This window comes from Aspergillus homomorphus (genome assembly GCF_003184865.1).
Source record: "Aspergillus homomorphus CBS 101889 unplaced genomic scaffold BO97scaffold_37, whole genome shotgun sequence".
Taxonomy (NCBI): Eukaryota; Fungi; Ascomycota; class Eurotiomycetes; order Eurotiales; family Aspergillaceae; genus Aspergillus; species Aspergillus homomorphus.
The window spans coordinates 14,085-36,239 of NW_020291923.1; the positions used below are offsets into that span (position 1 = coordinate 14,085).

Here is a 22,155-nt window from a genome sequence, read left to right on the forward strand (position 1 = left end):
GGACGGATCAGTCAAGTTGATATCCCGATCTTTGGGTGATATAATCACTTGAGAATTTCCAGACTGTATTCATGTATAGATCCAACCTAATTCGATGTTGAGTATGAGACCCGATTGTGAAAGGGTCTTAATCATCATTTATGCACACATGCCCCTGCCTGCTGTCGTCAGTGCCTCTCGCCCACCCTCTCTCTCTCTCCCTCCCTCCCTCCCTCTCTCTCTCGGTGTCTCTTTTCCCCCCTCCCCTCCCACCCCAATTAGACCACCCACTCTTGATTCTTTCCTTCCCTACCATTAATTATATTGTCCCTCCTTTTCGAAAATCCGATGTTGGACTAAACCCCCCGCTATTTGGGACTTGGTGCATCCAAACCAGCTTTACATCCTCTGCCACTCCCCTTTTGACCTTGCAACCCCCTCCAGATATTGCGCTAGTAACTAACTGGTACCTTGTGTGGTATGTGTTTGCCTGACACAATTGCTCCTCTCCAACAAGTGATCCAGTAAATATCCTCCTCCCTACCGTTGGCTAGTGCTTCTCTCCCTGGTTGTTACACTACCAGTTCCTTATACACTGGTGACTTCCAGCGTGGCTAACGTCTTGTCTTTCTTTCTTAGCCTATATCGTCATCCATCTTGATCTCCGTGCTCCCAGCAGCTTTCGGCTTGTGCGGATATTGATCCAGCTACTTCCTTCCTTTCTTTTTTTTTTTCTTTCAATTTTCTGCACTTCAATTCTACCATACCAGCTGCGGCGGAACAAAGCGTTGGGATTCGTCGTACACTCCTCTTCAACCTCGATTCATAGCTTTCCTTCGTCAGGTATATCTACTGCGCTGAATCTACGCCTCCTTGATCCGCATCATCCACACTCTCCTCCGTATCAGTCCCGAGTTCCGATCTGTTTCTCCCTCCTCCGCCGCGCCAGCCTCGTCCTCACTGTCAATATCGGTGCAATTTTTCTCGCTTTAAATAACCTGCTGGATGGATCTACTGGCAGTCTAGATTTAGAAAGCGTCTCGACATAAATTTCGCGAATTCTCACCTCCGCGGACTTTTCCCCGCCAGGCGGAGATAAAAATCTTGAAACACATGCCACCTCCTAGGACAAGAGCGGAGGTCCAAGCCCAGAAACAAAAGGAGAAGGTATGCTTGTTTTCTTCTGGCATGCCTGCCCCATGTTCGCTTTGATGGCAATACATTATGCGCATGAAAAGCTGTTATAACATATGCTTCGCGTTGTTAGCACGCACTCCCCCTATATCGTACAAACTGGTCCATGGCACTAATCAGGACTCCACGCGCATAACAGCTTGCCCACTCATACAATGAGTTATTAGAGTGAGTACCTGTCTTGCCAAGGATTGCCACCGTTGCTAAGAAGATTTGTCGTCTACAGGGAGTTTTCCTCGAAGGACCTCCGGACTGTAGGGAATTATACCCTCGGGCGGTTGATAGGAAAAGGTTCCTTTGGCAAGGTCTACCTTGCCTCTCATAAGTTGACCAATGGTTCCAAGGTAGGTCTTGTTTACTATATGGACGTTGCATGGAGTTGATCTAAGGCATACTTTGCTTAGGTCGTACTTAAGTCATCGAATAAGGAGGACAGGAACCTGGCGCGCGAGATTCACCATCACCGTCAGTTTCTTCACCCTCATATTGCCCGCCTCTATGAAGTCATTGTGACAGAAAAGTTGGTTTGGCTGGTTCTGGAATATTGCCCAGGTATGTTGAAACTGGACTGCATTGCCGTCGGCAAACTCTGACATGAATAGGTGATGAGCTGTACAATCATCTCCTCCAGCATGGCCCACTCCCTGATGACAAAGTCAAGAAAATTTTCACACAATTGGTCGGGGCTGTGGCGTATGTCCACAGCAAATCTTGTGTTCACCGCGATCTCAAGCTAGAGAACATCTTACTCGACAAGCACGAAAATGTCAAGCTCTGTGACTTTGGATTCACAAGAGAGTATGAAGGGAAGGCGAGCTATTTGCAGACTTTCTGTGGCACAGTATGCTATAGCGCCCCCGAGATGCTGAAAGGCGAGAAATATGCTGGCGAAAAAGTGGATGTATGGAGCCTAGGGATCATTCTATACGCACTGCTTGCTGGGGAATTACCATTCGATGACGACGATGACCAAGTCACCAAGGCCCGCATTCTCAACGAAGAACCGGTGTATAATGAAAAGTTCCCCGATGATGCTAAAGCCCTCATCAGCCTGCTCTTGTCAAAGCGGCCTTTGATCCGGCCGAGTTTGGATGAGATCCTCGGGCACCCATTTCTCGCTGAGCATGCTTCGGAACAGCTGGCGATTTTGAAGATCCCACGCCCAGCACCGTTTTCGACTCCACTTGAAAAGACAACTCTGCAGCGGATGAAAAGTGCAGGCTTGAATATCGATGAGATTGTGGAGAGCGTTCTCTCACAACGATGCGACCCCCTCGCCGGCTGGTGGGCACTGCTAATAGAGAAAGAGCAACGCAAAGAACGCAAGAGAGAGCGTAAGCGCCGTGAACGTGAAGCTGAGGCCAAAAACATTCGTCGTCTCAGCGCAACAAGCAGTCGCTTGGAGAAGATTTCTGCAGCTTTGGTCGAAGTTGATGAGGAGGGGCACGCATCCTCTGATGGCCCCCTCCAGGAGCGTGGGCGGAGGAACAGGCGTAGCTTGCCATCTCAGCTGGCTGTACCCGAGCTGCCTATGCTCCCAGAGCCAGTTCCTGTGCATTCTCCCGACTCCGGCACGCCTCCTCCGCCTATCGATAAAGATTCAGTACGCTCCGCCAGCTCGACTCGACATCGTCCGTTGCCGCCTCCAAAGGATCAAGCCCGGCGACCAAGTACATTACATGCGAGCGCCTCGCAACCAGAGCTGGCGCAACACAACGGTCTCTTCAGAAGGCGCACTGGTCGCCGTCAGTACCCAATCATAAGCCAGCTAGCATCCCTTAAGCACTGGTTTGTGGAATCTGCAAAGAGGGCCAAATCGCCACACGCAAAGACTACAGGTGCACAAGGTGGGCATCGCAAATTTCTCTCGGAGAGGCTAAGCCCGGGAAAGGGTCAAGAGGCTGGCAAAAAACCAACATCTTCATCTGCGGCCGCTGGGCACCAAAGCGACTTGTTGACACCAACACAGGTGAAGCGTTCATCGAATGCTAGCAGTCTGGCTCCTAGCAGTGCCTCCTATCCAAACCATCGTCACTCTTTCCCCCGGCAACCTCGGCCCCTGAGCACAAGCCAACCCCATAGGAATTCCCTATCACCCTCTCCGATTACCCCGAGGGGGTCTTACCGACGATCGTCTGCAGGCTTACGTGGACGCAAATCGACATCCTCTTCTGTCTCTTCTATTCGCAGCATTCATCATACTCATACACATTCGAAAGCTTCGTCCGTTTCCTCGAACAGCATCGGATCGGCCTCCACACCGACCGCTCGGATCACTAAATCACCTCATTCTTCTGTAAAAGTCCTGCCCACGACGCCAAGTGCCTCTGCTCGTTTTCCGAGCAACATTCGCTTAGTTCGAGGGACGCACGCCGGAATTCGCGACCTGGACGACCACAACGGAAGACTTCACACAGTGTTCAACGAGGCAGCCCCGGCGCCGCTACTTTATTCGCCCTCTTCAAGTCTTGTATTCGCCCGCCGCAAGCGATCCGCATTCAAAGGCCCCATGATCCATACTGCTAACCTGATGGTATCTGGCGGCGTGGCTGCTTCAAATTATTCCCATGTGGATTATGCTGAGAGTTCCGTGATCGCAGGTCCTGTCCGGCCTGCGGCAAGGAAGAGCCAGATTATTGAGGAAGAGGAAGATTTGGAAGACGACGTTGAAGAAGTGGATACCTTTAGCGGCTTAGAGGATGATCCAGGCTCGCCAGTTGATAGGGCGACATCGGGTGATTACCGTGGCCATGAACATACGGACGGATCGCTTCCTGAACCCACTCGCAAACCGGTTCTAGCCCCCGCTCCGGACTTTGACTCTAGTTCTCGCCCACCACGCTCGTCTTCATTAACAACGCCGCCATTTTCAATTGTCACTGAATAGACATGCTCGTGTACAACGCGAAATTCTATGAGACAGCCCTTCCTGCAAAACGACTCTCTGGGTCCTCCGAGCAATGGCGGTTGGGTATTACTCGAGTCACCTTGACACGTTCCAATTCAATCTGTTCTTTTGACACATTTCACCTTATTTATACCCCCTTTTGCGTCTCTACGGTGCTAGGACTTTTGGACAAATTTCGATTTACGGGTTGCGCAACGCGATGATGAACCGGGCTGGGAAGGTACTGTACTCTTCTGCACTGAAGTCCTCCTTTCTTTGTCTTGCTGTTCAGACTTTTGATCTTAGAGAGGACCGATTTTTCATTTTCGGGGCACATCCCAAGTCATATCTTATCACGCACCTCGCGCAAATTTTCATTTGTATTCTAATGTTTTATTTTATTATACCTATCTACCTGCCTACCTCCCTTGTCAAACACCATCTGTCCCCTAAGTTTCTGCTGGATCCGCAATCACCTTAGAGACATCCAGCTGTCCGTATATATTCAGCTTGTCTGTCCATACATCTTGGCAATAGTCAGACTGAGGCTCATGAGGCCGGTAGAACAGGCACGAAGCATTTCTAGACGCTTAGGATATTCTTCTCCTTCGGTAAAGGTTGGAGTTAAGGTTACTGTAGTCATGCCGGAAATGAACAAACCCCCAAAATACAGATTGAAACAATATAGCCATAAATCAATAGGCGAGAAGGAACATTCAACTAGAGCGAGATTAGGCCCATGTCAACGAGAATATGATCACGCTGCATCTACTCTCGAGCAGAGACTTCATCTCACACCCCTACCCGATTTTGGCTGTGGCCGCCTCCTCGATATCCTTTGGCGTAACATTCTCCTCCCGAAGCCCAATATCACTGGCGCCGACCTTGTCGACCGTTTCGCTGTATGCAGGCACAAAGTTGACTGCAACGGCATACGTCCAGGCAACGACCATGAACATAGTCGGCACGATCATGGCAAAGCCCGTACTATTCCGCATATCCGCCACATGGCCGAGAATCGGGGGCACAACAGCACCGCCACTGACGCCGCCAATGATGAACCCGGAGCCGCGCTTGTAGTGTCGTCCCAGGCCGCGGATGCCGAGGGCAACGATGGTGGGGAAACATACTGATTCGAAAAAAAGGGTACAGAAGAGCATTGCTGGGGATTGGTTTGTCAATTGGTTTGTTTCCACACGACGGGGTCGGACCGGAAGAAAAGGGCAGGGATGGAGAGAAAGCGGTAGGTAGGGTTGCATGGAAATGTGGGAGACAATGAAGGGCAGGGGATTTCTTCTCGATGTGTATGTGTGTATATATGCGTGTGAAGTGGGTACAAGGAGAGAAGTCTCGTACCGACGCCTGTCCGGGCCTGTTGCGTGGTAGAAGCCGCGATGAACGCAACAGTGCATGAGAGGTAGACCAAGAATACCCAGCGAGCCTTGGCAAATCTCATGAGGATAGCACCGACGAAGCGGCCAACAGCGAACACTCCCTGGGCACCGGCTAGATACTTAGAGCCCGTGGCACTGGAAGTGCCGGGCCATGTCTCTGTGACGTAGTTGATGAAGTAGCTGGCAATAGCGACTGACGTTGTACAGGAAAGTTAGTTTGTAAGTTCGAGGCCATGTTATCTATTAGAGTCTTGTAAGGCATACCTTGTGCGCCGGTATAGGTGAATTGCGCCAATGTGGCGTGGAAGAGCTTATATTGCTTCCATAGCGGTTTCTCCTGTTCGTCCACGTGTGTCTCGGCGACCTGAAAGGCCATGTCTTCATCGGTCACTTCGGGAATCGTAGAGATGAAGAAGATGCCCGCGAGGACAAATACAAAGATGCCAATGGCAAGATAAACCCACTGAACACGCTTTAGGGCATTGACATCGTCGTCAACGGAGGTGAAGAAGACATATGAGGCAAGTACTGGCGCCACGCAGGTTCCTATGCCATTGAAAGCCTGGGCAAGGTTGATTCGGATCTCAGCATATCTGGGTGGGCCACAGACTAGACAAGCGGCTTTAGTGAAACATTCCTCGCTCACCCTATCCGCAAAAATTCAACTCACCAGTTATGTATGGGTTAGCAGCCGTCTCCAAGGACCCCAAGCCTGAGCCGATGACAAAGGTGGCTGCGCAGAATCCCCCAAATGAACGATTCAAACCTGCAGGCCACATACAAAGAGCGCCAATACCATACAAAGTCAGTCCGAAAATAAACACAGTCTTGTAGCCGAAATGACGGAGCATGTAGTTCGCATAGCCCAGGGACGCCAGCGGATAGGCCCTTGTGGCTGTTAACTGAACGATCCTAGTTTTATAGAAGACGTAGAATGCAAGGGAGGTTCTGACCCGAAATAAGCCGCCTGAAGCCCAGAAGAGCGTGTACGAGTGATGTGCATCGTGTTCTGGAAATGTTTATTGAGAGTATCGAGTAACCCATAGGCGAACCCCTACAGTTATAAAAATAAATGAGCAGCGAACGCCACGACGAGTCCACCTTGCTCTGCGGTGCTCACCCATAGAAAAAAGAGAATCGTGACGAGGGTTAAGGGCCAAATGCTCTGGCGCAAGGTGAGAGCGGCAGCCGATGTAGTTTGGCTATTGTCGACCCTGAATCCCGTCCGGGTCTTCAGGAAGCGTATGACTCCCATTTGGTTGGTTGAAGTATAAACAGCATATACAGACGAGAAGAAAGATGGCAAGAAGGAGGGGGAAAGCGAGAGCCACGAAGAAAGAAGAAAGAAAGAAGAAGAATAAAAGCAATTCTGGGGAACAATTGGGAGAGGCAATGGAAGAGGGAGAATGGGGGAGAGAGAGAGGGAGAGGGGTATACAGAAAGCCACAACGCCGTGAGACAGCCAGACAGGCATATATCCAACCAAGGCTTTTAGGCTATTATGGTGCATCTTTTAGCCCAGGTCTCTTCTCAAATTAGTCCCCTTTCCCCGTGCTAGTGATCATTGCCATGGCCACATACATTCCAGACAGATTGCATGAGCCGCGGCAAACCCCGGATTTTTCTCCGCAAAAGTTAGGGTGGGGTTGAACAAATGATCCATCCGATCAATGTTTGTCAGAGTTGGCTTTAACTGACTAGTCCTTAACTAGTCCCTTTAGTCCCTTTAGTTTCTTTAGTTCCTTCATCGATACCCAGTTACTGTATGGTCTACCTAGCAAGAAGAAAATAATTACTACATATCCAGGCCACCCGCGATAGTCTTGACTGCCAATGATCAAACAGGACAAAGTCTAGGTTTAGGGTCCATAAAATTCATGAAACAAGACTTCGCTAGGCTCTTCGCTGTAGACATCATCGGCATCTTTCTCTATACGTCCAAACCAGCCAAAGTTATAGGTATATGCCATCAACTGCCCAACGGCGAAAACAACAAACACGAAGCGTATGGAGGGACAAGAAATCTATATATCATCAACGCAACCACCGAGATCTCAGTCATCATTTCATCGTTCAGCTCCTCACGCCCTCTTGGGCTTGCCATTCTGTTCCACGCGTGCAACGGCAGGGAGGTTGTTGTACAGCCGGCGCTCCATCACCTTCAGAACCTCATCGATGATACTAGATCTGGTCAGAGAAGCAATGACATGGAAAGGGAAAGGAGAGGCACTTACATAACAGGGGCACTGATAACCAGGACGGCCTGCCATTCAATCCAATCCAAGGGTACGATGGAGAACAGGCCCTGCAAGAAAGGAACATAGAGAATAGCAAAGTGCAATGACATGGAGAGAATGATTGCATATACCAGCATCGGATTGTTCGACAGGCCGAATGTGAAGAGTGATTCACTGGAGGAAAGAGCGTTCATGGCGTTGAGCATTTCAATCACGACGAGAATCGAAAGCGACACGGTAGATGCGGAGCGCGACATATCGTTGGTAAACATCTCACACCCGATCTCTGGGAACTGGGACGAGCACTTGTGGAAATGAGACTGACACGAGAGGAGAGGGTCAGTCAAGCGATGTTGAGGGGAGCTGGGGGCGCGCTTCTTACCAATTGCCAAAACGATATTTGAGGCCCTTCGGGATTGTACACAAACCACCAGACATAGCCAAAGACAGTAGCGGCACCCACGTAGGTACCGATCACCATGTATCTGAAAAGGAGCCAGCCGCCAACTAAGGGTTCATCACGCTTGCGAGGGGCGCGTTTCATGACATCATGATCAGGGGGGTTGAAAGATAAAGCCGTAGCCGGCAGACCATCGGTGACCAAGTTGACCCACAAAAGCTGCACAGGGATCAGAGCCTCTGGCATGCCCAGGGCTGCAGTCAGGAAGATGGACACGACTTCACCAATGTTCGATGAGATAAGGTACCGAATGAATTGTTGAGTGTTGCTGTAAATTGAACGCCCTTCTTCAACAGCCACGGTGATAGTCGCGAAGTTATCGTCAGCCAGGACCATGTCAGCGGCAAGCTTAGCAACGTCAGTTCCTGTACCCATGGCGACGCCAATGTCTGATTTCTTCAAAGCCGGAGCGTCGTTGACACCGTCTCCGGTCATCGCGACAACATGGCCAAGGGACTGCAGGAGATCAACAAGCTTGGACTTGTGGCTAGGCTCGGTACGTGAAAACAGCGACGCAGTCTTGACCGCTTCGAGTTTCTCGTTGTACGATAGGCTATCGAATTCCCTTCCGGTGAAGCTTTTACCCTTTAGATCCTCATCTTCTCCGAAGACACCGATTTGACGGCAAACGGACTCGGCCGTGTTGCGATTGTCACCAGTGATAACGATCACACGGATACCAGCCTCCTTGCACTTTCTAATCGAGGCAGCAACTTCCACACGTGGAGGGTCCAACATCGCAACGAAGCCGATAAGAGTCATTTTCTGTTCCAACTGAGCGTAGTCGTCCGTAGATTTGGCGTTGTACAGCAGGGGGTTGGTGCCAACATTGTCCACGCTAGCGAGTGCGATTACGCGGAGACCACGATTTCCATATCCGACCAGTTCTTCGGAAAGGCGATCCAAATGATCCTTTACCAGAGAGACGCGCTGTCCAGTAGCACCGAGAAGGGCATGAGAGCAACGCTCCAAGATGGACTCCGGTGCACCCTTAACCAGGAGCTTTTGTTCTTTGCCAGTATCGACAAGAACCGACATACTTTTCCGATCACGAGAGAATTCATAAGTCGCCTTGAGGGACAAGCGGGCTTCGTAATGGGCACTGGCGGCATGAAGTCTTTGGGAAGCAGGACGAGGGAACAATTTAGCATTGACAGCAGAGTCCTCAGTGCCGATCTTCTCGACCAACACGCGAAGAGCACCTTCAGTAGGCTCGCCGATGCAAGAGAAAGCGCCGGTCTTAGCATCGTGGGCGAGGGTTGCGCTGTTGCAGCGAGCCATAACCTCCGCCATCTGCCGAATGGTAGACGAGGAAACCGCAATGTCTTGCAGCTCCTTGCCCTGGCGGGAAATTCTACCTTCCGGAGCGAAAGTGGTACCTTCAACGTCGAGTTCCTCGACGCCAGTGCCAGTCTCGTTGAGATAAACAATCTTCTCTGCGCTCATTTGGTTCGTAGTCAAGGTGCCGGTTTTGTCGGAGCAGATCACACTGCAGCTACCTAGTGTCTCCACTGACGGAAGTGAACGGACGACCGCGTTTTTCTGAGCCATCTTGCGAGTACCAAGAGCCAAACATGTGGTGATTACCACCGCCAGACCTTCCGGAATAGCTGCCACGCCTAGTGACACCGCAATCTTCAAGTAGTAAATGGCTCCCTTAGTCCAGCCACCGTGAGACGGGTCGTTAAAGTGCTCAATATTGATGATCCAGACAAGGACACAAATGACAGTAATCACCTTGGCTAACATGTCGCCGAAGTCGTCCAGCTTCTGCTTCAGAGGAGTCGGCTCAGAGATCTGGGAGGTGATACTCTCATGAATATCACCAATAGCTGTCGATCCACCCGTCAGGACAACGATAGCCGTTGCATGTCCATTGACTACTGTTGTACCGGAGAAAAGCATGTTGACTTGATCTTGCTTGACCGCTTGCTGGTCCTGGATGACACGAGCATCTTTGGCAACACTTTCGCTCTCGCCAGTAAGAATTGCCTGGTCAACTCGGAAACTGTTGCTATGAATAGCGAGCAGTCTGCAATCTGCCGGGACACGGTCTCCCACCGCGACGTGAACAATATCTCCAGGAACCAGATCCTCCGCTTTGACACGCTGGGTTTTGCCATCACGAACCACCGTAGCTTCATTGGCGGAATATTCTTGAAGGGCAGCGATAGCCTTCTCGGCATTGCTTTCTTGGGTGACACCAACCACAGCATTAAGAATCAAAATAGTTAAGATCTAGTGTACAGCAGTTGTTAGTAACCTCCATTGACACGGGCTCGCATAAGAAGTCCCCGATAACATACCACAACAGGGTCAACGAAGGCTGACCAGTCGTCACCTTCTTCAAAGAGAGCCAGGACGAAAGACACAGCAGCGGAGCCCAAAAGAATGAGAACCAACTGATCTTTAAATTGTTCTGCGACAAGTTGCCAGAGAGGCGTTGGTGGCTCTTCCGCGAGGGCTAGGTGACAAGGTCGAGGTCAGCTTGCTCTGAAAGGACCAGCTTCTGACAGTGTATCGACCACGGAGAATGTGATAACATACCATTGGGGCCATGCTTCTGTCTGGCTTCCACAACCTGATCCTGCGACAGGCCGGAACTTTCTGTAACCTTGAAATGGTCCAGCACTTCCGCTGGGGAAGAGAGGTATGATTGCTCCATGTTGGTAAGAGCCCCCAGTAATCTGTGAGGGTGACCAAGAGTTGGAGCAAGGAGGGAAGGAAGAAAAAGGAAGAGAAGAAGAGAGAGGGAAAAAAAAAAAAGGTGAAGTTGGGAGAAGAGGCGGGGGGGGTGGAAAGAAGGTGGAAATCGGGGATATAACCCAGATCAAGACATGAACGCCAAGTGGCCAGAAACCCTGGAGCTTAGTGAGTGATAAGTTAAATAAGTCCTAACCCGGGAAGGGGAAGGATCTGGAAAATACCTCCTAGGTCCGTGGGTGCAAATACTAATACTCTAATATATGCGAGAGAGCCGCAGGGTAGGATGATAGGATCCAATGATACGCGTTCTCATAATAACACGAGGGCACATTAGCGGATGGGATAGGAGACTAGTGACTATTTCGTAGCATAATATAACCAACGTAGACTACTAATTAGAGAGAAAGAGAGAGGTGGAGGGTGATGGCAGATAATAGGTAGGTGGTTTAGTGGTACTGGTCCCCTCAGGCACTTTCAACGTGTTCTCCTTGGCGGGCGTTTGTGTCTGGCTGGAATGGCTGGATCCAGTCTTTTTCCATTCGGTCCCCGGTCGGCGCGGCGTCACAATTGCCGATACCAAACCGGCAGGGCTGAACCATACCATACCATCCTCGCCCTGGTGCTTCAGCCAGCAGAGGGCCATAGCCTTCGGCCTGTTCTTGTAGTTACCTTCGCTTGGAAACTCAGGGGCTCTGCTAATCAATGGATGGTACTGCGTAATTAAACATTGGGACCTGCTAATAAATGCTCACAACTCAAGGCACAGAGCACTTCCCCCTTCAATCCAGCAGCAATTCATATCCCACCGCGATTATGCTTAGAGTGATTGACATACCGTGATGATACTGTTAACAGTACCATACCCCAAGCCAGCATTCGGTCTGCCTCCACTCAGACGAGTACAATACGTTACTAGAGCTCAGCTCAACCAACCACCGAACCATTCAAAGCAGGCGCTCCACCCTGAAACGATGATGCCTTGAACCTACTCCGTACTTATAAGAAAGATACATCTGCTCCATCATGGCCCTGTCTCCTAGGGCTGGGAATCCGGAATTGGGGGTGGGCTGTAGCATACCTATAGACGATCTTTCTGCTTGCCGAGTCTTATTTGTGTATTCGCAGCTTCGCACTTTCAAGTGCGCACTGGGTCCTGGACCCAGACTCAATGCTCTCTCTCAGTGGCGGGGCCTTCTCCGGCTGGAAAGAAAGTGCAGTGTCCTTTTGCCTTTACCTTGTAGGGCAGAAGGCCAGAGGGTCCGAGTTCCTTCCTCGCTGGACCAAGCTTGATCTCATATGGGGTCTTCCTCTCGACTGTGCTTCACCGGCTTCACACCTTCGAAATGTACTCAATGAAGGCACGAATCGAGGCGCCAGAGTTCGCTTCAATGGCGGGCATTTGGCCCAGCTGCACCGTAAACAGAACGTTGGTGGAGAATCGGCCCAGACAAAGTCGTTTGTCTGTAAGTGGTCATATTGACTATGGCCGCGGCATGTTGTATGCACCTCTATTAACAGTATTGGCAGACAATATTGTTTCGTGCATGTGGGAACACCCTAAATTCCTTGTAGTTGACGTTAAATATGGTTGCGCGGCAATTCCCAGTTCAGAACGCTCTTCAACGATTGTGTTCTAGGGATAGAGTATAACACGGGCTTTCGTACTGGCTGATGTGCATCGTATTCCACAGCATATACAAAAGAGTGCTTCCCGCCGTAGAGTTTGGTTCAGGCGGAGATAATGTATTGTTTGCACCAGAAACGAGTCATGACTATTGACTCTAGAATAACTTATCTACCGCCGCGATGTACTGTACAGTACCTAATCCTCCCAGTCCCGTGACAAACAGATCAGAGCATGTGACCGTAGAGCGCGTGACCATGGTCAGGTGCGGTCTGCTGCCTCAGGCGGCCAGAGAGAAGCAAACATAGCAAACGCGAGGCGCCCGCTTCTCGCTAAAGCTGGCCGGTCGTCACCTTCACCGTCCATCGCTCGTTGCTGTGAAGACCAATCTGCGAAACCTCTCGTGATTCCATCTTCATTCCATCCCATTTCTCTCTTTTCCGTACTCTACTCGGACCTTCAAGCTTTCATCTTACTGCCCTGCTGGCTGCTTTTGAACCACCCAACTCCGTTTGCAACCTTCTAATCTGTGTCAAGTCGCCAAGTATGACTTCTGAGGTATGTTGTCCCCCCATGCCCCCCTCCCACCCCCCTAGCCTGACCCCTCTCCCCTATGGTCTGGATGATAAGCATCAGTACTGGCCACAATATTCCTAGCTCTTGCTATGTGTTCTTGTCGCCTATACGTTTTAATCCCCGGTCTCTTACCTTCTCGCATGCGACTGGATTGTTTGCTAACTCGTTCTCCCCCCTTTACCTGCAGCGTGAGAGGTAAGGATCCAGACCCGTCTCCAGCAACAACCCTATGCAACAACTCACAGTTTCTCCCTCCCATTAGCAAGACGTTTCTCGCTCGCCTTTGCGAGCAGGCTGAGCGCTACGATGGTAAGATTGTCAATGTCAGTCCCTAAGTGGTATCGACTAGACGTGCTGATCGCTACCCGTCTATAGAGATGGTCACGTACATGAAGGTGAGTAATGTCTTCGACTCTGACTATTGGAAGCGTTTGTGGTTACTAAGTATCTGACAGGAAGTCGCCAACGTATGCAATTCCTCCCTTCGATTGTCGAGGACTCTTCGTGATCTTCCCCCTTTTTGTCCGTCTGGCTGACCCCGCATCAGATCGGAGGCGAGCTTTCCGTCGACGAGCGTAACCTTCTTTCCGTTGCCTACAAGAACGTGGTCGGTACCCGCCGTGCCTCCTGGCGCATCATTTCCTCCATTGAGCAGAAGGAGGAAACCAAGGGCTCTGAGAAGCACGTTTCCATCATCCGTGATTATCGCCAGAAGATTGAGACCGAACTCGAGAAGGTCTGCCAGGACGTTCTTGATGTCTTGGATCAGTCCCTCATCCCCAAGGCCGAGACTGGCGAGTCCAAGGTCTTTTACTACAAAATGTAAGCGTCTTGCTTGCAGAGGGCGAAGCTGGTATCGCGGTTGCCCAGCGGCTAATGTATTTGCAATTCGCAGGAAGGGTGACTACCATCGCTATCTCGCCGAGTTCGCCTCTGGCAACAAGCGCAAGGTTGCCGCTACCGCTGCACACGAGGCTTACAAGGTATCCTTCAACCACCCAGCTGCCTGCCTGAAGATCAGTCGTACTGATGCTTCATAATAGAACGCTACCGATGTTGCCCAGACCGATCTCACTCCCACCCACCCTATCCGTCTGGGTCTTGCCCTGAACTTCTCCGTCTTCTACTATGAAATCCTTAACTCCCCCGACCGTGCCTGCCACCTTGCCAAGCAGGCTTTCGATGACGCCATTGCCGAGCTTGACTCCCTCTCCGAGGAGAGCTACCGTGACAGCACTCTGATCATGCAGCTCCTGCGTGACAACTTGACCCTGTGGACCTCTTCTGATGGCAACGAGGCCGAGGGCGCTGCCGCTCCCAGAGAGGACAAGCCCGAGGAGGAGGCCGCTGCTGCCTCTGAGGATAAAGCTGAGGAGACCCAGCCTGCTGCCCCTGAATCCTGAGCGACGGATCCTTTCCTTGTTGTATCAAAAACCTCTCGTGCTGTGTCATCGGCGTGCCTGCTTGGAACGTACGACTAGTATCTGGAAGTGCTTATGACGGTCTGCTTTGAGTGCGTGACTGATTTAGACCGGCACATGTCTTCCACTGTTTCGGGATCGTGTGGGTCGGTCGGCGGAGTTTGATATTTGGAGCGCGACGAAAAGGGGCTGAGTGGAATTTATCTCTCTTTTATTCTCTCTTTATTCCCACTCCAGCAAGATACAATGTCTTATTTCCGGTTCCTGATTCACTGCGCCCCTTTTCCCCCTTGTTTCTTCGTTCGCACAATGCCAAGAGTCCTGAGGTTCTCAATCTCGACCAGAGTAATCGGTCCCTTGGACCCCTTCATCCAGAAAGGCTTTCTGGTAGCTCCCTGTACTGAGTTCTTTTATGTCGAAAATACACATAGCAGTCGACAGCTTCATCTATCACCACCTCAGCAGTATTTATCAAATCCGCATGGGGCGCGTATTCCTCATGACCATAGGGGCCCATTCTCAGTAAAATGTTTACTCCAATGTAGAGCCGATCATTTCCCTGGACAAATGCGACTACAACGGACTCAAATTCTATGTGTAAGTGCAAGAAACGATATGTTACCAGAAGCAGGACCGCAAGGCCAAGGGGACAAAATGATAATAGGGTGTTGACAACATGGAGATAATTTTATACCGAATATACAGAAAAGGAGCACATGAGAGACAAGTCAAGGCCGGTCTAGCTGAAAAGCTGAGGAGAATGCACAAGAGATGGAAAGAAAATAGTGGGAAGGATGGAGTAAGGAGAAGGGCCACGGCAAGTTTCGATAATTACATGAAGTCATCGTCATCCAAGCCGTCACCATCATAAGAGTTGGAATCAATGTGGTTGTCTCTGGCAGCGACGAGTGACACCTTGGTCTTGGCGGCTTTGGTCTTCTTGTTACCCTTGTCAGCGGCGCGCTCCTCCTTCATCTTCTCATTGCTGAGCGTTGTCAGACCAGAGGCCATCTTTTTGACATCACCGCTAGGCAATTCCTTGGCCAGCTGCTTGACAAATTCCTGAGCCCACAAGGCATACTGGGGCTTCTTGGAGTGCGCAGTCAACAGAGGGATCAGAGTCGAGGTGAGCTGAGCGAATTGATCCTTAGTGGTGGGCTTAAACAAAGGCATGGCCGACAAATCAATCGCCTGGGTAGGGTCGGCCGAGTCGCCGATGACGATGGCCTTGGGGGCGCCACGGTTGCGCATGCGATTGAGGTCTATGTCGCCAAACAGATCCTCGGCGTGCTTCAGGTCGGAATCCTTCTCCGTCTTACGGAGGCGGGCTCTCCGCTCGGCTTCGTCCTCCTCGCTCTCCTCGTCGCTTGAGGCGTCGGCCTGCGCCTTCCGCGTTGCTTTGTGTTCCTGTATCCGCTGGGCTTTGCTCTTCTTGTTGGCAGCGGCTTCGGCTTCGGCCTTGGCCTTGGCCTCAGCAGCCTTGGCGGCCTTCTCTCTTTCTACTTCGGAGTCTTCGGCGGCGTCCCACGAGTCGAGGACCTAGGCATTATACTCCCGTTAGCGCTTGATCATTTCCAGTCTTGTAGATACCCCCTCTTTTGCGGTGACACAATAATCAGGAGCTGAGAGCGTGATCGTCAAAGCCAAAGTATTGTCATAGCGAAGCCTCAGACAAGGAGCACGGGGAGATACAGAGACAAAGGAAGGGAAAAAAATGAACTTACGTCGTCTTCTTCCTCATCGTCGAACTTGCGACGGGCAGCCACAGGAGGAGGGGAGACACTCTCTTCCTCATCGTCTGAAGTAGACGTCAGTGGTGTGAAACAAAGCGATCCAGTGAATATGGCATCAATGGGGAGAGGGGAGGCGGGTGTTGGTTTATGGGCCACAAAAATCCCATCTGTAGAACATACCCCACTTTGAAGGAGCCATGGCGGACAAGAATCCGGTCAATATTAGACAAAATGAGCAATTTCTGCAGCGACTCGCGTGGCCAGTCAATAGTCCAGCGATAAGCGTGTGTGTCTGATTGACAGGTGTCGGTGACCGAGGCGATGCTCGAGGAAAAGAAGAGAAGGAGTAGGAACTTTAGAGGGACTGATTGACTGACTGGTTGCTTGATCGATACCGTGGGGCAGGCAGAGCGGAAAATCACGTGACTGACAGTGTGGACAACTGGTGCCCAATTTAGTACAGTGAGTTCCACTTATTCTTGGTCCTGCACGGAGTACACCGCACGACAACAGTTGATCGCAAGGGAGACAAATCCTTTATTGTTCTGCCTTTAATCGCCCCAAGATGTCTTAGCCAGGGTCTACCTTGGAAATGATCCATAAGAACCAATCACTACTACCACATCGTGCAGTAGCTGCCCTAGTGGTAACAGCGCCTTTGTGTGAACTTTTGATGTATACCCAACAAGGCTACTTGGACCCCTATAGTACCTTCACTGTACCAATCGGACAAGGCGATGCTCCAGAGTTCCTAGAAATATTGAGAATTGGAAGAGCACCATCGCTAGTCCAACAGATCGAGTCCAAGCACACATAGCTTGATCTGGATCTTGCAGGAAATTCATTAAACAAGGTTGCACAGATTATGTGAGTACGCTGCATTAATGAAGGTGGGCGTCAACGACAGGATACTTCATGGACAGAACACCGTTCACTTACCATCCATGGCGGGTAATGCAAGCCAGTCATTACAATTGATATCAGGCAGCTCGCAGACCGTCATTACACAGTCCGCCGATTAAAGTACGACCCTAGATGACATAGGAATAGGCCTTCTCCTATATTGAAGGCTGTTGCATCATTTCCTCAATTCCACGATCAGCTACCACAGGACTCTCTTCAGAAAATATCTCCCAGTCGCTTTTCAATTCGGTAGGGCGCTGGTACCGGAGGTTCGATAAGCGTGTTAATTTAGGTTTCCCTATACGCCGTCATTAACGTAGATAATTCTTCGCTGGGAGTCAGCATGAACCTTCTCCCAATAACGCGATCAAGAAGCGTCGTCTTTCTGGTACTCGCAAAGAGGCGCCCACGACTGCATCCTCTGCCCGAAGGAGTCCTCGAGCGCTTTTGCCAGCACAGAAGCCTAACCAGTGGATTCGGACTCGGTGAATCCATCGCCCACATTGATTACCAAAGTCCGAAAACCTTGGGGGAATCGCTTCATCATAGACCAGGCGAGCGTCAGCCACGCTTCGCGGATATACCAATAATTCTCTGGAGTTTGAGCCAGCCCGGAAGATAAAGCCCGCAACATCTCGACCTAGGGACTTGGCTAGTTGCAAGAGTCCTGATGTGGTGTGAAGAGGAGTGCCAAACTTTTGGCTCGGACGCAGCTTGCTACTTGGGTCATCTGTAAAGATGCGGAGAATGACTCGTGCGTTTGGGGCGCAGCGTTTGATCTTGTGCGGCTCATCCTCATCATCGAAGGTCATCAAACGCACTCCGTTGTCAGCAGCAAAAGTGATCAATGACTCAGCTTTGCAGAAGGGAGCAAAGACGATCTGACAAGGGTTACTCCGGGGTCTAGTATATGAGATATCTTCTCGGACAAAGCGGAGATTCGGAATTACATTTGACCGCTTGAGCTTACTGTTAGGGTCAATCGATCCTTAGAGTCAGACTGAAGTCGTACCATAGAAAGGGTGGACTTTAGAGAGCAGCCGTTGCCAAAGAGAGTACTGGCGCAGGGCATATCCCAGGTTTAGATGAAGAATGGGCTCCTCCGACGAAACCGATGAATGTTCAGACTGTGACTTTGGATCATCTGTCAACAGCACCTCGCCGAGTGTCCTTAATCTTTTTGAGCTCATGGTGGAAGCGACTGCCATTCCTGAATCCCATGATTTGTTGCATCCAATTTTGGTTTTATATCTACCCGACGTTATCTTGGAGGTTGTACGGAGTTAGGTAGACATGAAGCGAAACATCATATAAAACATTGCCAATCAAAGCAATTCTCAATTCAACATGCCGTCGACCAGCGTCGGTGCATCGTTTCTTGCATGGGATCAATAAATTCCTAAGTGTCGCAAAATGTCCTATACCATGTTAACGTTCGTACATAGGTGAATTAGCTCTTCGAATAGGACAAGTCACATCAGACCAATCACGACCGACTGCTGCCACACACCCTGGACGCAGCGTTAAAACGAAAAGGTCTTGTTTCTCATACTATGGATGCACCATTGGAGCAACTGGATTTGTTAGAACCTGTCACTCTGGTTGACGACTCAGCCATGTTGGGAGGGAATGTAGGCCATGTAATTACTTGGATTCATTCGATCCTACTTTCTTCTACAGATACTACACAGGTTATGGGAGCTGCATTTGCGAGACCCGGGGATAAACAAGAAAAAGGATTTTTTTTTCTCCATTATATGCCACTATTCGTTAAATGGCCTTGTATTCGTCATCATAAATATTGATCAAGGTCTTCCTTGACCGTATAGCAACCCGCCCACCAGAGCTGTACGAAGTGAGACGAGGCCCCCTTTGAAGGGATGTCAAAAATGTCATAGGGTCTTTAAAAGCGCTGCGGAAACATTGCTGCGTTTACAGCTGAACAGCAGTGCGGAACTTGTTGCCAGCATAGACGGCGTTGTCACCGAGCTCCTCCTCAATGCGGAGGATCTGGTTGAGCTTGGCAAGACGCTCAGAACGGGCAGGAGCACCGGTCTTGATCTGGCCAGAGCGGAGACCGACGGCAATGTCGGCAATAGTCACATCCTCGGTCTCACCGGAACGGTGGGAGACCATAACACCCCAGCCGTCAGCATAGGAGTCCTTGGCGGCCTGGATGGACTCGGTGAGGGTACCGATCTGGTTGACCTTGAGAAGGAGAGCGTTGCAAGACTTGAGTTCGATAGCCTTCTTGATACGCTCGGGGTTGGTGACAGTCAAGTCATCACTGTGTTCGTATTAGCAACCGAGTCATTGGTCCGGGAGTCAGAATACATACCCAACAATCTGGAAATCGGAGGTCTTGTAGAAGTAGCTCCAGGCCTCCCAGTCGTCCTCAGCGAAGGGATCCTCAATGCTGACAATAGGGTACTTGCTGGCAAGAGACTTGTAAAGGTCGGCCAACTGCTCGTAGGTGAGCCACTTGGAGGGGTCGGACTCGGGGTTCTTGAAGTCGAGGTCGTACTTCTTCTCCTCGACCTTGTAGAACTCGCTGGAGGCAACGTCCATGGCGATGGAGATCTTGCCAGTGTAACCGGCCTGCTCGATAGCCTCGGTAATGAGGTCAAGAGCCTCCTCGGCGGTCTGAATGTCGGGGGCAACACCACCCTCGTCACCAACGTTGCCAGCAGACTGGCCGTACTTCTTCTTAGCGAGAGCCTTGAGCTTCTGGTAGACCTCAGCACCCTGGCGGAGACCCTCGGAGAAGGAAGAGGCGTTTCTTGAGAGAAAGTGTTAGTTTGCATTGTTTTAGAAGGAGCTCGACTCCGCTGACTTACTCAGGAACGATCATGAACTCCTGGAAAGCAAGGCGGCCACCAGCGTGGGAACCACCGTTGAGAACGTTCTGGAAGGGAACGGGGAGAACGTAGGGCTTCTTGGTACCAGCCAAGTCGGAGATGTGAGCGTAGAGAGGGATACCCTTCTCAGCGGCACCGGCCTTGGCGATGGCCAGACTGACACCGAGGATGGCGTTAGCACCGAGGTTGGACTTGTTGGCGGTGCCATCGAGCTTGTTGAGGAACTCGTCGACCTTGGACTGGTCCTTGACATCAAGGTTCTCCTTGATGACGGCGGGGCCAATGGTCTCGTTAACGTTCTTAACGGCCTTCAAAACACCTAATCGCATAAGGAGAGTGAGTTAATGCATCTATCATGGGAAGTAGAGGATGGTCAAACTTACCCTTGCCACCCCACTTGGTCTTGTCACCATCACGGAGCTCGTGAGCCTCGTGTTGACCTAGGTTTCAATCGTCAATTTCGCTAGTTCGGAGTAGGCGAAAGCAGGAAAGCAAACTGACCAGTGGAGGCACCGGAGGGAACAATGGCGCGGTGAAGACCGGTCTCGGTGACGACGTCAACCTCGACGGTAGGGTTACCGCGAGAGTCGTAGACGGAGCGAGCGTGGATCTTAGAGATAGGCATGTTGATAAGACTGAGGGGGGGAGGAATGAATCAGTTTTGACTGGAGAAGAAACGGGCAAAAAGAGGCCAAGCTCCGTTTATATAAGAGAAAGGGAGAAAGGGGGGGGGGGGGAGGGGGCCAAGGGAAAAAAAACAAGTGCTTTGGATGGTTGTTGGGTGTGACTGTGGACGACTAGCAGCGGGGGTTCAAGTGGTTGTTGTTCACCGAGCACCCCAAAATGACTGACGGAGAGGAGGTGGAGAGATCCGATCAATGAATGATGGGCCAGCCTCACAGCACGGCAGACAGACAGACCGACCGTTGATAATTCTAAATCACATAACATGATTTGAACAATAAGCCCGGTGAAAGTGGAGCATTACTCCGTCAATCCCCAAGGATTGGTGGCGACCACGACCACAGCCACTGTGTAGAGTAGTGTGTAACTACATGGAAGAGGGGTTGCAGTTGGTGGCGGCGGTGGTGATGGTGGGATGGCGGGGTTGAGCTCTTCCTCTCAGGTGGGATGAAAACGAACAACAACAACAACAACAATAACAACAATAACAACAATAACAACAATAACAACAATAACAACAATAACAACAATAACAACAATAACAACAATAACAACAATAACAACAATAACAACAGTCGTAGTAGTATCTAGTACTTTTTTTGGACGAAAATGAAGGGGATAAGGGAAAGTGGGTGTGAGGAGATAAATAGAAGACTTACCGAAAATCCTAGGACAAAACTGGACCGTTGGAGAGGAACAGCGGAAGAAGAAACAATTGAGGGAGGGGGAGGAGGAAAGAAGAGAGACAGACAAATAGAAGGAAGATGGGTTGGGTTCTTGTAAGCTCTGGAGACACTGGCCAACTGAATTGCCCCGGGAAAGCTCAGCCTTCTGATCTCCTTCTCTCTCCGAATCTTTCCCATGTTCCATGGAATGGTGGGGCAACCTTTGACTTTCTCCTCTCTCTCCTCTCTTCACTTGTCGTTCTCCAGCGAGATCTTCCGCGTACCCTCGGAGTACAGGGTAGTACTTAGTCTACGGAGTAGTGTACTGTACATCTCCCGGAACTCGTTGTACTAAGTACGTTGTTGTACATTATTGTACTTGAGAGTACTATGAAATATAAACTACTATAGACTATACTTGTACTATAACTTATATACTTATGATGGCTGTAGATTGTCGGAACTGATGAATGCATGCAGCGATGAATGATGCTCCTCGAAGATGTAATCAACAAATACAGTGAATGCAAATCATGCAATTGGACCGATGAACATGCTGCATGTTTCTCTCACTACGTTATTCTCGAGTCTCTCAAAAGACCGACTTGGGCTGCGACGGTCTGGAAACTTCCATTGCGTAATGACGAAAAGGTTGCCGGGCAGCGGAAGCGATTGGTTAGACACCTTGATGCCTGAGTCACGTTCTGACTCGGATATCTCATACTGCGGCGCCGGGCCGGCTTGAGCCGAGCCAGTTGCTGCCTGACCGACGAGGCTCACATGGTCGGCTCATCACGTGAAGAGTTCTTGCCATGCTCATTAGTCACATGACCT

The 22,155-nt window shown here is 50.5% G+C and overlaps 7 protein-coding genes across 7 annotated transcripts; 2 read left to right on the forward strand and 5 right to left on the reverse strand.

The window, feature by feature from the left end:
- The first annotated feature begins 974 nt into the window (after positions 1 to 974).
- BO97DRAFT_163876 (non-specific serine/threonine protein kinase) lies at positions 975 to 4,170 on the forward strand. Its single transcript, XM_025690244.1, has 5 exons — positions 975 to 1,146; positions 1,313 to 1,341; positions 1,400 to 1,517; positions 1,578 to 1,725; positions 1,776 to 4,170. Exons 1-5 carry the CDS (start codon positions 1,093 to 1,095, stop codon positions 4,058 to 4,060), a joined length of 2,634 nt encoding a protein of 877 aa, XP_025548621.1. The 5' UTR covers positions 975 to 1,092; the 3' UTR covers positions 4,061 to 4,170.
- A 690-nt stretch (positions 4,171 to 4,860) lies between these two features.
- BO97DRAFT_351542 (putative l-fucose permease) lies at positions 4,861 to 6,709 on the reverse strand (the record flags this gene model as incomplete). The annotated part of the gene is made up of 6 exons (XM_025691983.1): positions 4,861 to 5,222; positions 5,417 to 5,647; positions 5,719 to 6,063; positions 6,125 to 6,342; positions 6,408 to 6,508; positions 6,575 to 6,709. The coding sequence occupies 6 exons, from the start codon at positions 6,707 to 6,709 to the stop codon at positions 4,861 to 4,863; spliced, it is 1,392 nt and encodes a 463-aa protein (XP_025548622.1).
- Positions 6,710 to 7,236: 527 nt separating this feature from the next.
- Positions 7,237 to 10,916, reverse strand: BO97DRAFT_374504 (calcium-transporting ATPase). Its single transcript, XM_025692938.1, has 5 exons — positions 10,699 to 10,916; positions 10,458 to 10,615; positions 8,074 to 10,389; positions 7,689 to 8,011; positions 7,237 to 7,635 (listed from the first exon to the last, which is right to left on the reverse strand). Exons 1-5 carry the CDS (start codon positions 10,814 to 10,816, stop codon positions 7,536 to 7,538), a joined length of 3,015 nt encoding a protein of 1,004 aa, XP_025548623.1. The 5' UTR covers positions 10,817 to 10,916; the 3' UTR covers positions 7,237 to 7,535.
- A 1,918-nt stretch (positions 10,917 to 12,834) lies between these two features.
- Positions 12,835 to 14,880, forward strand: BO97DRAFT_407625 (14-3-3 adaptor artA-like protein). The gene is made up of 8 exons (XM_025695678.1): positions 12,835 to 13,039; positions 13,245 to 13,252; positions 13,320 to 13,366; positions 13,433 to 13,452; positions 13,513 to 13,524; positions 13,605 to 13,879; positions 13,953 to 14,040; positions 14,101 to 14,880. The coding sequence occupies exons 1-8, from the start codon at positions 13,028 to 13,030 to the stop codon at positions 14,458 to 14,460; spliced, it is 822 nt and encodes a 273-aa protein (XP_025548624.1). The 5' UTR covers positions 12,835 to 13,027; the 3' UTR covers positions 14,461 to 14,880.
- A 167-nt stretch (positions 14,881 to 15,047) lies between these two features.
- On the reverse strand, positions 15,048 to 16,558 carry BO97DRAFT_396093 (eukaryotic translation initiation factor 3 subunit J). Its single transcript, XM_025694069.1, has 3 exons — positions 16,392 to 16,558; positions 16,203 to 16,276; positions 15,048 to 16,017 (listed from the first exon to the last, which is right to left on the reverse strand). The coding sequence occupies exons 1-3, from the start codon at positions 16,408 to 16,410 to the stop codon at positions 15,310 to 15,312; spliced, it is 801 nt and encodes a 266-aa protein (XP_025548625.1). The 5' UTR covers positions 16,411 to 16,558; the 3' UTR covers positions 15,048 to 15,309.
- A 1,092-nt stretch (positions 16,559 to 17,650) lies between these two features.
- BO97DRAFT_310078 (uncharacterized protein) lies at positions 17,651 to 17,977 on the reverse strand (the record flags this gene model as incomplete). Its single annotated transcript, XM_025691207.1, has 1 exon — positions 17,651 to 17,977. A coding segment is annotated over one exon (327 nt), but the record flags the coding sequence as incomplete, so codon positions are not given.
- Positions 17,978 to 19,046: 1,069 nt separating this feature from the next.
- aspf22 (enolase acuN) lies at positions 19,047 to 20,597 on the reverse strand (the record flags this gene model as incomplete). Its single annotated transcript, XM_025691995.1, has 5 exons — positions 19,047 to 19,401; positions 19,453 to 19,893; positions 19,952 to 20,291; positions 20,356 to 20,412; positions 20,474 to 20,597. 5 exons carry the CDS (start codon positions 20,595 to 20,597, stop codon positions 19,047 to 19,049), a joined length of 1,317 nt encoding a protein of 438 aa, XP_025548627.1.
- Positions 20,598 to 22,155: the final 1,558 nt, after the last annotated feature.

Bases quoted from the DNA above. Each gene is read 5' to 3' on its own strand.
- BO97DRAFT_407625 (XM_025695678.1), top strand. The intron at 13,880-13,952 runs GTAAGCGTCTTG...TGCAATTCGCAG, and splicing joins AAGGTCTTTTACTACAAAAT to GAAGGGTGACTACCATCGCT. The intron at 14,041-14,100 runs GTATCCTTCAAC...GCTTCATAATAG, and splicing joins CTGCACACGAGGCTTACAAG to AACGCTACCGATGTTGCCCA.
- BO97DRAFT_396093 (XM_025694069.1), bottom strand. The intron at 16,018-16,202 runs GTAAGTTCATTT...TATAATGCCTAG, and splicing joins ACGATGAGGAAGAAGACGAC to GTCCTCGACTCGTGGGACGC.
- BO97DRAFT_163876 (XM_025690244.1), top strand. From the start codon at position 1,093: ATGCCACCTCCTAGGACAAGAGCGGAGGTCCAAGCCCAGAAACAAAAG. The intron at 1,147-1,312 runs GTATGCTTGTTT...CGCGCATAACAG, and splicing joins CCCAGAAACAAAAGGAGAAG to CTTGCCCACTCATACAATGA. The intron at 1,726-1,775 runs GTATGTTGAAAC...TGACATGAATAG, and splicing joins GGTTCTGGAATATTGCCCAG to GTGATGAGCTGTACAATCAT.
- BO97DRAFT_374504 (XM_025692938.1), bottom strand. From the start codon at position 10,816: ATGGAGCAATCATACCTCTCTTCCCCAGCGGAAGTGCTGGACCATTTC. The intron at 10,616-10,698 runs GTATGTTATCAC...CTTGTCACCTAG, and splicing joins ACAGAAGCATGGCCCCAATG to CCCTCGCGGAAGAGCCACCA. The intron at 10,390-10,457 runs GTATGTTATCGG...GCTGTACACTAG, and splicing joins CCTTCGTTGACCCTGTTGTG to ATCTTAACTATTTTGATTCT.